General features: G+C 34.1%; 1 protein-coding gene across 5 annotated transcripts in view; it reads left to right on the top strand.

Annotated features, from left to right (window-relative positions):
• LOC149774338 (exportin-T-like) overlaps window positions 1-12,697 on the top strand; it is a 191,602-nt gene that overhangs the window by 29,074 nt on the left and 149,831 nt on the right. For all 5 annotated transcript variants that reach the window (XM_089945416.1, XM_089945418.1, XM_089945414.1 and 2 more), the window contains 3 exons: window positions 2,007-2,063; window positions 7,266-7,335; window positions 10,583-10,795. In XM_089945416.1, the coding sequence (XP_089801542.1) occupies window positions 2,007-2,063; window positions 7,266-7,335; window positions 10,583-10,795 (340 nt within the window). The remainder of the gene's footprint in view (window positions 1-2,006; window positions 2,064-7,265; window positions 7,336-10,582; window positions 10,796-12,697) is intronic.

Raw genomic sequence — 12,697 nt, 5'->3', positions numbered from 1 at the left:
TATCCATATCTTTAAATAGTAAACAATAATAGCTGAAAAGTCACACCATAGCCTTAAGTTAAGATATTTGCCATGGACCAGTTTAGGAAACTGGACCATGCCACCTAAAAATAAACAGGATAAGAGGTTTTTGTCTTTTCGTAGGGCTGGATTTGTGAGGTAGCAGGCTAATAGTATTCCCAAATGCCATGTGATTGGGTAAGTATTCTTAGAGAAACAGAATTTCCTTAGAAATTTTCCTTCTACAACAGTGAAGCAAAATTCACCACCGAATCCACCCCGGCTACATTACCCAATGAATATATGAAGCCAACATTGACTCGGCTAGAAAAAAAAGAAAGATCGCAACTTTTATTCAACAATGATACACTTGTCCGAATGACAGTTTGTAGATGAAAACAATCATTAGAAACGAAAAGTAAAGGCATAATCTGTGTGTTTCTCAATGAACATGGTCTCAATTTCCAGGAACACACAATCGCCACACTTAAATATTGCCCTGGAAGATGCTTTCTGTGATTGTTTGATGCTTGTACAAGTGAAGAAAAGTGTTTGGTTGGAACCGTATTGCATCAGAACAAGGTCAGCCTGTTGAACAATTAGTCTTTGTAATAACAATATTAATAGAATAACTATTTTAGACCCTCATTGTTACCAGTGTGACAGAATAATTGAAGCAGAACTACATCTGTGTGATGAAATTTCCAAGAGAACCACGCTACTTATGAAATACAAATGTGTGTGTGTGGTTGTTGATGCAGTTTGTTGGCCTTGGTGTGGTGGTAACAATGACTGTTAACTGTTGTATGCATACCAGTCAGAACCATTTTTTGGAACCATATCCATGGTAACCAGTGTAACTGGCAGCACTGGTAAAATAATCTCATTACAGCTGCATTTGCAAATATGTGTCTGACAGAACTTTTCATGGCAGCATGAAGCAGTCTCAATACAATTACCAAGCTGTACTCGACGGTTAATGATGATAAAATGATTCGTTTGGCTGAGTTCGAGAATGTTGGTGGAAATGAAAACCACTAGTAATTCCAAGCACAGATATAGATCCTTGGGTAGTGAATTTACAGACAGTAAAAATTTTGTTATTTCCTTTTAAAACAAACAGTACATAAATGAAAAAAAAAACATGCACACCTTAGGGCACAGACTATTGTGGAAATATGCTTGTCAACTTCAGGGTAAGGGGATTTAACTCCCTCCATGTATCTTGTGTCTTTTAACATATTATGAATGGACAACATAATTGAAGAAAACAATTTTTGGAGTAAATGTTTTACTTTTGATAATACTTGTGCAGTCAAATTAGGGCCAACCATCCCAAGCCTTCTTTGCAGTTACATCTTGGAAGAGCACACATCTGCTCCATTAGTAACTAATGCTTGACGGGCTTTGCAGCCAAGTCCTCTGCAGAAAGACCACTCTTGCCAATTCATTTAAACTCGGAATTGAACTAAATCTTGCATATTAAAAATACTGAGAACTATTAGAGTTACGGGGATTATTCAGAATTTTGATGCATTGAATGAAATAGTAAAATCCTCTTACATACATTTGTAGCACATGGTAAGTTTTTCATTTAGTTTTGACAGTTAAAGTTTGAAAAGTTAATTAAAAGCAGCTGTTAAATTGTTTGAAGTTCATTAAAAGCAGTTGTATGATATGCTTTTAAATAGGCAACTGGATATGTCTTGTTTCCAATACAAAATGGGCAACTGGATATGTCTTGTTTCCAATACAAAATGGGCAACTGGATATGTCTTGTTTCCAATACAAAATGGGCAACTGGATTCGTCTTGTTTCCACAAAATTAAGTGCCCTTTTCTAAGAAATTAACATGTTCTGTGCCTTTGTTGTTGTGGCAGGGATGGGGATTAGCACCGTGCCCATTTGAGATTCTAGCTGGAACACTGCACTAGAACCATATTACATGTTTTATACCTTAAGGTTTGCACACAATTTCAGTTTTAATATCTCTTTTCATTTTTCAGTGATGATCATGTGAAGTTTTTCTGTTTACAAGTGATAGAGCATTTCCTACGAAACAGGTAAAAGAAATAATTTTACCAGCTGATGTAAGTACAGACCATAATATCAGACCTGCCAACCCTTACAATTTTGCCATTAAGTCTTCTAAAAATGACCTTTAAGTATGGACTTATGGAATAAAAACAAAAACTTAAGAAATATTACAGTCAAATCTGGATAACTAGCACAACCGTGTTTGATTTGATTATGGTTTTCATATTAGATTTAGTGGAGTTAGTCAGGCAAGCAGAATAGCTTTACAGTAGTACCTTAGATACTTAAAACTGAACATATTATTTCATTAAAAAAGTCTGCATGATCAAACTGTTGATTATAGAATGTTTTGAAACTGGCCTGCAGCAAGAGATACATGTTCAAGATGAAAAGTGAAAATAAGCCTTTTAGAAACTGTTGATAGTGCAGGAGAATAAAAAGGAATATTTAGATTCCTAGTGAATAAAAGCAGGAAGGACAACAATTACTTTTATTGGACACCACATGTTGATTTGAGGATGCCTTATGGCGGGAGATATGATTGCCTTCATCATGTTAAATTGAAATAAATTCCAAGAATTGCATCAAGTTGAGAGATAGCTACAAGCTATTGAGTTGCATAGGATTTGGAACTGAAGTTTGTGCAAGGTCTGCATGTATTTTATTAACTTTTCAGTTGACATAATGTTTACCATTGCTGCATCAGTTTCGAATACCGAAATTTTTTAATACTTTTTTTCCAACTTGGCAGTAGCAGTACATGATATTTTGCTACACCTTACTGAAAACTGGTCAAACTTAAGGAAGAAAATCAACTTGTTATAGTTGGCAGGTCTGTAAAATGGATAATTTTACCAAAGCTGCATTAAATTTGCTTTCATACTGCATTCCAATTTGCATTTCAGCAATTATCTCTTTCTTTGTTTTGTTTTTTTTTTTTGTTTATGGTCTCGAAAATGCCCACAGATTTTGCATTTATCACATCCATTCATCATTTCTTTTCAGTTTCATTCATTTTGGAATATATTTTCTAAAGTTTGGATTTCAGGTGTTGATATAAAGAAGTACAGCTTTTATATCTTGTTTTATTAAATGTGTGTTTTAATTTTATGAAATGTATATAATTCAGAATACAGCATTGAATATACTAATAGCAGTAGTAGCTGCTAGTTTTATGATGTAAAAATTATCTGGAGGTAAACATGATTATTTGAATCTGATTTAAGGGCGTAGTTTTCCACTTGTAAAATTTCTTAAACTTGTTTGCAACTTTGAATATTTTATAAAGGAGTCTGACCTACATCCTGGCTCTGTTATTGTGTCTTAGCTTTATGTAATGTTGTTTACTTGAAAAATTACTCATTCTTGCCTTTACATTTGAAGCAGAAATTATCTTATTGTTGTGTTCAGTTTTTCATTAGGATGGATATATTTATTCAAATTGTTATTCACTGGAATTTCAAAGTACTCTATAATATTCTTCAACAGAAACATTAATTTGGGATTATAGTGAATTTTGGATTATATTTTTGTGATACATCAAAGGACTGTTAGTACATAATCACAATCCAGGCCACTGGCACATTAGTATGTTCAAGACTAGTGATGTAAAATTTTGGAAACTTTTACTGGGTACCCATCAACTCCAACAATCGGTCACCTGGGTACCTGATCAAAGGGGGGCCCCGAGTGGCTGAGTGGTCTAAAGCGCTCTCTGTTACGGATCACTGCCATCTCACCTCTGTCTGTGTGGGTTCAAGTCTAGGATTCAGCCAATGTGGGTATGTGAGAAAGCTTGCCAGTAGCTTCTCATGGGTCGGTGGTTCTTCCCGGGGCATAGCCTTTCGTGTGCTGAAAAATGGCGTTAAACCCCACAACAACAACAACAACAACCTGATCAAAGGGAAACTGTATTAAATGTGAACCTGAACTGCTTTATAGTTTCATACCTGCCAACCTCCAAAAGAGGTATAAGCATAATTATTGCAAATGTAAGTGGCAAAAAGTGTAATCTGAGCAGAGAGCAATCTATTATTTACCATAATTATTTATGCACATAACTCACTTTAACTAGTCTACATGTCTAACTTTCACAAATGTTCGCTAAGTCCACAAATGATAACTGCTATATTACATCACTGTCAAATTCTTATTTAAAAATTTGTACAGTACGATTGATTTGTCCTTTTCTGGATGCATCATGTTTTTAAGTTGAATAAATACCTCCATTTTTCAGCAATATAACATCCATGAGTCACATTGATATAGCCTGTTTATCTTAATATCTGGTGCCGTAGATTGGTCCACAACATATGTATGTATCAGAATAGAATGAATTTCTGACACATGGTTTTACATTTAAGTCTGTTTTCTTGGAAATGTTTTATGTGTAGTTACTCTAAAAAGAATATAAGTAAATTAGGTATAACAATGTACACAGGAGCTTGTATCATTGCTTAAAATTTAACAATCAGTCATACATGTACTTTAAGATAATACAAGGGAGCCCAATTCTTTCCTTTCTTGTACAACCCATTTAAGAGTCAATGCTGATATTTCAGGCTAGATTTCACATAGGGTAATAAATTTGGTACCGATGTTTAACTCAGACATTTGACTTTCTGTGTATGGCCAAAGTTTGGCTTTCTATCATATCTTTAAGGAATGCCTGACCATTTTTCCTTGCTGCTACTTGACTTGGCTATGATTTGCCCACGCTCAATATGAAAGTGCAATGCGCTGTTTTAAAGCATGTTGTTGTGTAATGCGATCATGGGTGTCTTATCAGAGTGTTAATGGATTGAAAGTGTAAGTTGTAACATCTCTTTCCTAAAATAAAATAATAAAACAATATACCCTATAACTGTTTATTTATATAATACACACATTCTCGTCCCAAATTCCTGCATAGTGCAAGTTTAATGTTAACAAGTGAAGGTTTAGAGGAGTTTTTTTCATGATTAAGTATGGTAAAAAAGAAGAAAAAGCTTATAAAGTTTGTGGCTTTTGTATGAAACTGTAAGTAATTTCATGGTATTTGTGAAAGCCATGTTCCTCCGATCACTAGCTATTCAGAATATACAAATGATGGCAAACAAGAAAATTTAATTTCTTCCCACAAGATTATTATTTTACCGAATTATAATTTATATTATGGTACTGGACAACAACATGGAAATAATCGTATATCACTTTTCTGTCTCTAAGAACACAAATTTAAATGTGTTTTATAAACAGAAACTAAAACCATTCTTTGGAAACTGTAGGTAAAGTGTAGATCTGATAAGGGTAGAAATTATACATAGAATCTTCACCATAATAGCTAAACTTCTATCGGTCTATGTTCACAGTGGGTATAAACAGACAATATGGCTTTGGATTCTGATAAAGGAGATTCACTCAGCAAATCTGGCTTCAATAATTCTGTTAAGCAATGGTTCTAAAGGCCCTTTCCCTGATTTGATACCCAAGAAAATAAGATAATGAATGAAGAATATAAAATGAAACAGATTCATAAAGTATGTTATTATATGCTCGATTTGTTCTCCGTTAACTGTACATTGTCAGAATTGTGCAATGTTACCCGATACTGAACTCGCGTGCAAATACACATATTGCATTCATGTGCATAAAGGAACTACTTTCTATTGTGAAAAATGGATGCAGACGCCAGCACTTTTGATTTGCAAACAAATCGTGTACACTCATGTAGTAGGCGCTTTACATTGTGGTTGTTTAAATATGTTTCTGAATGTCCTAAAGCAGATGTTTCATGGACTGCTACATACCAGCTGCTTTGGCACATTCCATGTTAACTTTGTTCATACAATGCTTCTGATTTAGGCTAGCTATACAACAGATCGCATGTACTGCAGTCGTGCACTCAGTCAAAGGTATAAAAAATGAAAGTATATATTTAAACCTTCACTCTACATGTTGATTTCCAGAAACATTTTTATTCATTGGATTTCAGGCATATCCATTCATTAATGTAAAATAATTGTGATTTAAATTTGCAGCAAGCATCACCTTTAAATTGTGGTACCATCTAATATGTATATCATTAATAATTCAGCAATTGTGTAATGATTTTGAAATGCCCTTTGTTCTCTTGTGTCAACTTACTTTAAGCCATTTTCTATATAGGCTGGAAGCATCTATCTCTGATGTATCACTCTTCCTGTTTTATATTTCTTCTTTCTCCATCTTGATCAAAATAATCCCATATGTACAGACAGAGTTTTCCACAAAATACATTTTTTCTTCTGGGATGTGTGTCTTCAAAACTTTAATGTTTACATGGAATCATGAGCTTTTACAGTAACAGCCACAGTTGTTAGAACAAGTTTTATGTAAACAGTAATCCCATGTGCTATTTGCAGAACTGAAGAGTGACATCACTATTTTTGAAATATGGAAGTTTGACTTTAATCATATATGCCAGTCCAAATGTTTAACATGTACTTTATGGAGTGGAAAAGTTTTTTTTTTTTACACTCCTTATGGTTTCCTGGAATTTTATATTTTTTTATATTATCATTTAAAGTTGCTTTTGAATATTCTTTGTGTTACTCATTAGCTATATTTTATAATTAACCAAAAAAAGTTGCCTCAATATTTCAGCACTTACCAAGACAACTAGGCTTGGATTTACTGGGAGTAAAGTGGTTACTCTTTGTAGCTACTTCAAGACCCTGTTGAAATATAATTGTCGATAGTCATGTGTGATAAGCACAGTTGGAATGGATATTTCTTTCCATTACATGTGTATTGAAATTGTCAAAATAACACAGTGGCTTCATACATTCCATTACCAATGAGAACATTCTGAAATACTTTGACACCAGAGCTGGAATTACAGGATGATATGAATACCACTTTCTTGCTAACTTGCAGAGATATTTTGCCTCTGGATGCATTTTTTAAATGATTTATTTTTATCATGCCTTGAACACCAGTGCATGACTTTTAGACCACTTGCAAGCACCTGGGCTAGTTTCTGGGTAGGTGCTCACTCCATATCAGGCAAGAAAGCTTGCCTATCGCTGTTTAATTTCTTTAATCCCTTAAGACCTTGTTGATTTGTTTGCTTATTTACTGTTTGCATCATTAACCAGATGTTCCACTGCAAATTGCTTATTTTATACTGATTTAGAAACGTTTTGGTAGAAGTCTGTTCCATTCATTAATTCTTATGTATTACCAATTTCTGGTTTGACATATTTCAGGTACTATAAATCTGGTATGGAAGATCAGAAAATTATCAGACATCTCCTCAGTTGCATCCTGGAGAGGCAGGTAAGTGGGCAGAATTTAGATGTTTATGGTAGTCTCTTCCTTTAAGTTTGACCTGACATGTATGATCTTATGGAATTTTTCAGTGTAAGATATTTTCAGTCATCAGAGTTTGAATAATTTAAATGATTCTTTATAAAGATGGGGCTATGTAGGAATCCTCTTGTCCATCCATCTATCCTTCTGTACAGCACACAATCTTATTAGCATGAGTCGCACAGAGGATTGCCACGATAATAATACGGGGATTTGGTCCATAACTGGATTGGTATTGGATGGTAGAGTGGGGGGGCATGTGTGTATGTTATATAAAATGTACATACCTGCCATATTCCCAAACAGTGTTGGGTGTGTGTGTGTGTGTTGAGACTGAAAAATTGTGTTTTGAAGTCCCAACGGGGTTAGTGCGCATGACCATAAAAAGTGATGTCTTCCAATTGAGAATGAGCTAAATTTTCATACAGGCCTTTAGAATATGATTGGAAATATAAATCTGAATAAAAGAAAATACCTTGTCTGTCTTGTTCAAAGCATTCAATACATTTACAAAGAAAAAATAGTTGGTAGACATAGTATTGTCAGATATCATCACCATATATATATATATATATATATATATATATATATATATATATATATATATATATATATATATATATATATATATATATATATATATATATATGTATGTTTTTGTGTGTGTGTGTGCGAGTGAGTGTGCAAACACTCACATAATCACAAAACCACAATGACATGAAAAAAAAAACATGCATCAAATTTCTGTCTTTAAAATGCATTGGATGGCAAAATACAGGCTTAATTTGACAGTCTTTTGTACATTCATTAGTTCTAAAGGGGGTTTGAAGGTAATGCAGGTGTCTTTAGTGTTCATCACTCCACTCACTAGAGACTGGACGATATTGGTGTTCAAACTTCTGCTGAATTCTCTGAGTGAATCCTGGTCAGAACCAAGTTGTTCTGGACAACAGTAATGTTGGCATTGTTAAAACTATATATGCTGCAGTCTGGTCATGAGATATGCTTGTCTTTATAGAAAAATGAATATGCATCACATTTGGGACTTAGCATTTCATTGGGGTGGAGGGCATAATATTTTCAAGTTTAATGGGGGCTTTAGAAGTAATACAACATTAATAAATGTTTCACTCCAGTATTGGTGGTAGTGCAACACAAATCAACTTTGCAAACATGAGTGTTCGCTTATTACTGTCCTACAATCAGTCTATTTCATGGCTAAAATCATCTTGAAAATCAAAGGTCTTTTAATAGTGTTTTAACAAGATTAAGATAACAAATAATAATAAAAAGAACTAATCGGAATGTTCAATTCAAAATGTTGAATTTGTTATAGGTGGTGATCTTATTTCCACATTGTACACACAGGAATTACATATGTTGATATGTTGCTTGCAGTATGTGCAAAGAATTATTAAATTCCTCCACTCTGCTAGCATGCTTCTCAAAGTAAAACTCTGTCAATAAATTTTGAAATATGTTTTTGCTTGGTTTTGCTGATAGCTGACTGCACCCTGAATCACCTTAAAAAATAAATCGCAACCAAACACTACTCAGACAACTGAAATAATCATTTTTGTATTTTATACTTGGAGTAAGATCCGACTTCAAAGAAACATTGCCACTTTTCACAAACTTGTCAATAATCTTTAATACAGATGGCTTAAACCTTCACATTCAAGGCTGTGATCTGTAATAACTTTATATAACAAGGATCCAAATGAATGAATATCCAAAAGTATTTAACTCGAGTTACCTTTGGTTTAGTGCATTCAAAAATAAATCTTTCAGACCTGTTTACCCTTACAGATTCTCCGTATTTGATACAAATGAGACCTGAAAAATGCTGACTACAGACCATGTAGGCAAGCTATGGAGAACAGCCAGATTTGCAAATGATTACATATCTTTGCTTTTCTTTCCACATATGAATTATCTTTTTGTTTCAAAAATCTATTTGATCAGTGTAAGAGAAGTGCTTTTTCAATGGTTCCCACATAAACTGGTAAAACATCTGCAGGGATTTAAGGGAAGCAATTTGCAGTTGTTTTTCAAAATGGTGGACAATCTTGATGGGAAAAGAAAATTGGAAGAATTTGAAAATTCGACTACTAGCCAGAAGTTTCTAAAAGATTGATACAGATATTTGGCCATTTATATAATAGTCTCAAGTAAAGGAGTTCATTATGTTCACTGTGGTGTGAGCAAATTGGATTTTCTTTCACATATGGTGGTATAAGTAAAAAAGACACGATGGGTGCTATTTTCACTCGAAATAAATACTACACAAAAGTCTGTCCTCAAGCACAAATTTAGACAGGGAGGAAATGCACATTATCCATGATGAAGTGATGATGAGTGAGCATTTTGCTAAATTAAACTTGCCATTGAAAATAGCTGATTCATTAAGCCGGGATTTAAATAAAATGTTTTTAGACAGCAGAATTTAAGGGAAGGTAAACTGTTTAAGTATATAGGTAGAACAGGTAGAGTGATACTGGTTTTAGGAAAAGTTATTTATTTTCTGTGTAAATAAAAAATATAAATGTTTTTGTCATTGTTGAACTGTTAGTTTTATGGCTATAGTACTGGCAGCCATTAAAAACCACAGACAGACTTCTTTTGGACTGCTGATGGAGCCTGGAAATGGTAAACAGGTCTGATCTTTAATAATAAATCCATATTCCTGTATGTCTTGGGGCCTTTCTAGCCTTATAGTGATGTAGTTTATAGATAGTCTGCAGTAGATAAATATTTCTTATATCTGTACAGCAGTTAGTGAAAAGTTTTTGTAGCATGTTACCTTTGCTTTAGGGCATTCATTTGCCTTTTAAAATTAATGACATCCTACAGAATGTTAAATGCCAGAAATAATTCAAATTGCTGAATTGATGTACTTGCTATCTACTACCTTTGATATCGTTCCTCCTTGTATTTTGTTTCTGATCAGTAATTTAGTACACCAGTATAATCTTATTTTTTAAAAACTCTGTAATGGAATGGCTGCCTTATATATTTGATACTTATACAATGGAAGGAGCCTTTTCTTTGTGAAAACTAATTGAAGGAAAAAGAAAAAAAAATTATTACCTTCGAATGACAATTTGGGTCCAATAAATTCAGCACATGTATAATTGAACAATACATTCCTGTAAAGTTCAACAGACTTGGAAGACAATCTTTAGCCTGAACTGGACATTCAATATGTTTTCAGAGGGCAAGTGAGGAAAAGAGTTTCTTGAAGAATAAGATGTCCCAGATTGTGTCTTTGGCCTTTGTTGTGGACTATCCTCACAGATGGCCAGGCTTCTTCTCGGACTTGCTATCTACCATCAAACGGGGGCTGTGGCAGGTGGACATGTACCTGCGTGTTTTGTTGGCCATAGATTCAGAGGTGGTGGACCGAGATATTGTCCACACACAGGAGGTAAGGCCCCCATCCCAGATCAACAAAGAAACATTTCCCATATTTAGAGATTTGAGAAAGGGATTGGGTGTCAGCACGATTAGGTAGAGGTGTAGGGACTGGCCTGGCCTCCAGTCTGGTTTGTGTGGGAGAAACCCCTGAAATGTCTTGGATTTGATGAAATTTCAGGATATACTCAGTAGCAGCATGTACTAAAAGTCAAAGGCAGTTTATTCTTGTTTTAGTGCAAAAAATGGGGGTACCCTTGCACCTATTAATAGCAGTTCCATGGGTATGTGAATGTAATTACCAGTTCACCATTTCCTTACATAAAGAACAAATAATTCAAGATTATTAATGATAATAACTTGTTGACACTGTATGCCAACCTAGTAAATTTTCTCCTTTCAATATTGGTTTTGTTTACTTTGTTAGTTGTATCAGACTTTGCTTTAGGAATAAGAAAAAGTACCTCTTAGGTTTAAGCTTACACTCAGTGCACTTTTAAACACATGGGAAAGCGTTTGAGAGGCATGGCTACATATTTTAGTCCAAATGAGGTCATTCCAACCAGACTTTTGTTTAAATGAAGATAAACGTTTCTGAAAAATACTTGTATATTGACAGCCTACATTTGTCTAATACAGCCCATAATCCGTTAAGTAGTGTATATATATATGAGAAATTTGTGAATTTTAGTATAGATCATATGTTATAAAATTCATGTATGACTTGCGTCCTGTTAGAAAACACAAATAACACACACACAAAAATTGCTGTCCTCATTTTGATCTATATTCAGTTGACAGTAAACAATTCACTACAAATAGCACATGGCTGTAGTTGCTTACATGCTACATATACATGTACTTAAATTGGCCTGTCATCTTGCCGAGGCTACCCAGTGGATGAGGCCATTGATTGGAAAATGAAAAGATGAACAAATTAAAAAGCTTAACAAGCATCTTTGCAAGATACCCCATCTTCAATTAACTTGATGGCCAGATATCTATAGTTTCAAAAGATAGTAGATTTAATTTGCATTGTATACCACCATTGGTAGCAACAGAAGCTTAATTTTTTTCCAGAAAAAACGAAACGTTCGCAGCACAATAAACATGCTCCAGTCACTTTGGAAAATGGAACTATCTGTCAGATTCCATTGCCTTTATTTAAATTTAGTGATGACTTCCTTTGATGAAAGTTTTTTTTTTAATTGAAGATTTTAGTCAGCTTTCTTTGATGAATGATGCATATGCTATTGAAGTTACCACTAAGGAGAGCTTTGGAGGACCAAACAGATGTATGTTTCTTATTGTGGCGGCAACATCAGATAATTGTAGAACATTGATTAGGACTGAATATTTTTCATTTGTTTAGTATTTATACAAATAATTGGTATTTCAAAGGTAATTAGTTTTCTTTGAAGCTTCGGGTTTTTTTGTGTACATTTTAGAAACAAAAGGAATCAGCAGTCCTTTAGTCGATTGTAGCAGTTACTGTTCCTTTGTTCAAAAGTTGGTCAATTGTAGCTAGCTAGTCCTGGTATCATGCCTATTGGATAGACCAACAAGTAAATCTTGGGGGGGGGGGTGCATTTTCGGTAACAGAGCGATGCTCCTTTCCACATGTGTCAGAAATCTGAAAAAAGGCTTACAGATGTTCTGTTCTGACAGGGATTACTACAGAAAATGTGAGTGTTTTGAAGGATATAATTCCGTGAGTGAAATGGAGACTGATTTTGCTTACCATCCACATACAAAGGTCAGTCTAAATAAATATAAAAATTACTAGCGAGCCACAGATAGTCTGATACTGTTTCTGCTGAAAGATCTATTATGAAATAGTGCCTCATCCAGTTAATCTCTGCTACATGAAATATTTAAAAAAACATTAAAAAATGCAGAGATCTCAAAGTATACA

Source organism: Sinohyriopsis cumingii, unplaced genomic scaffold (genome assembly GCF_028554795.1).
Source record: "Sinohyriopsis cumingii isolate HCF-2022 unplaced genomic scaffold, ASM2855479v2 utg000349l, whole genome shotgun sequence".
Taxonomy (NCBI): Eukaryota; Metazoa; Mollusca; class Bivalvia; order Unionida; family Unionidae; genus Sinohyriopsis; species Sinohyriopsis cumingii.
Note: the sequence above shows the minus strand (reverse complement) of the source record. Positions and strands in the feature narration are given on the sequence as shown.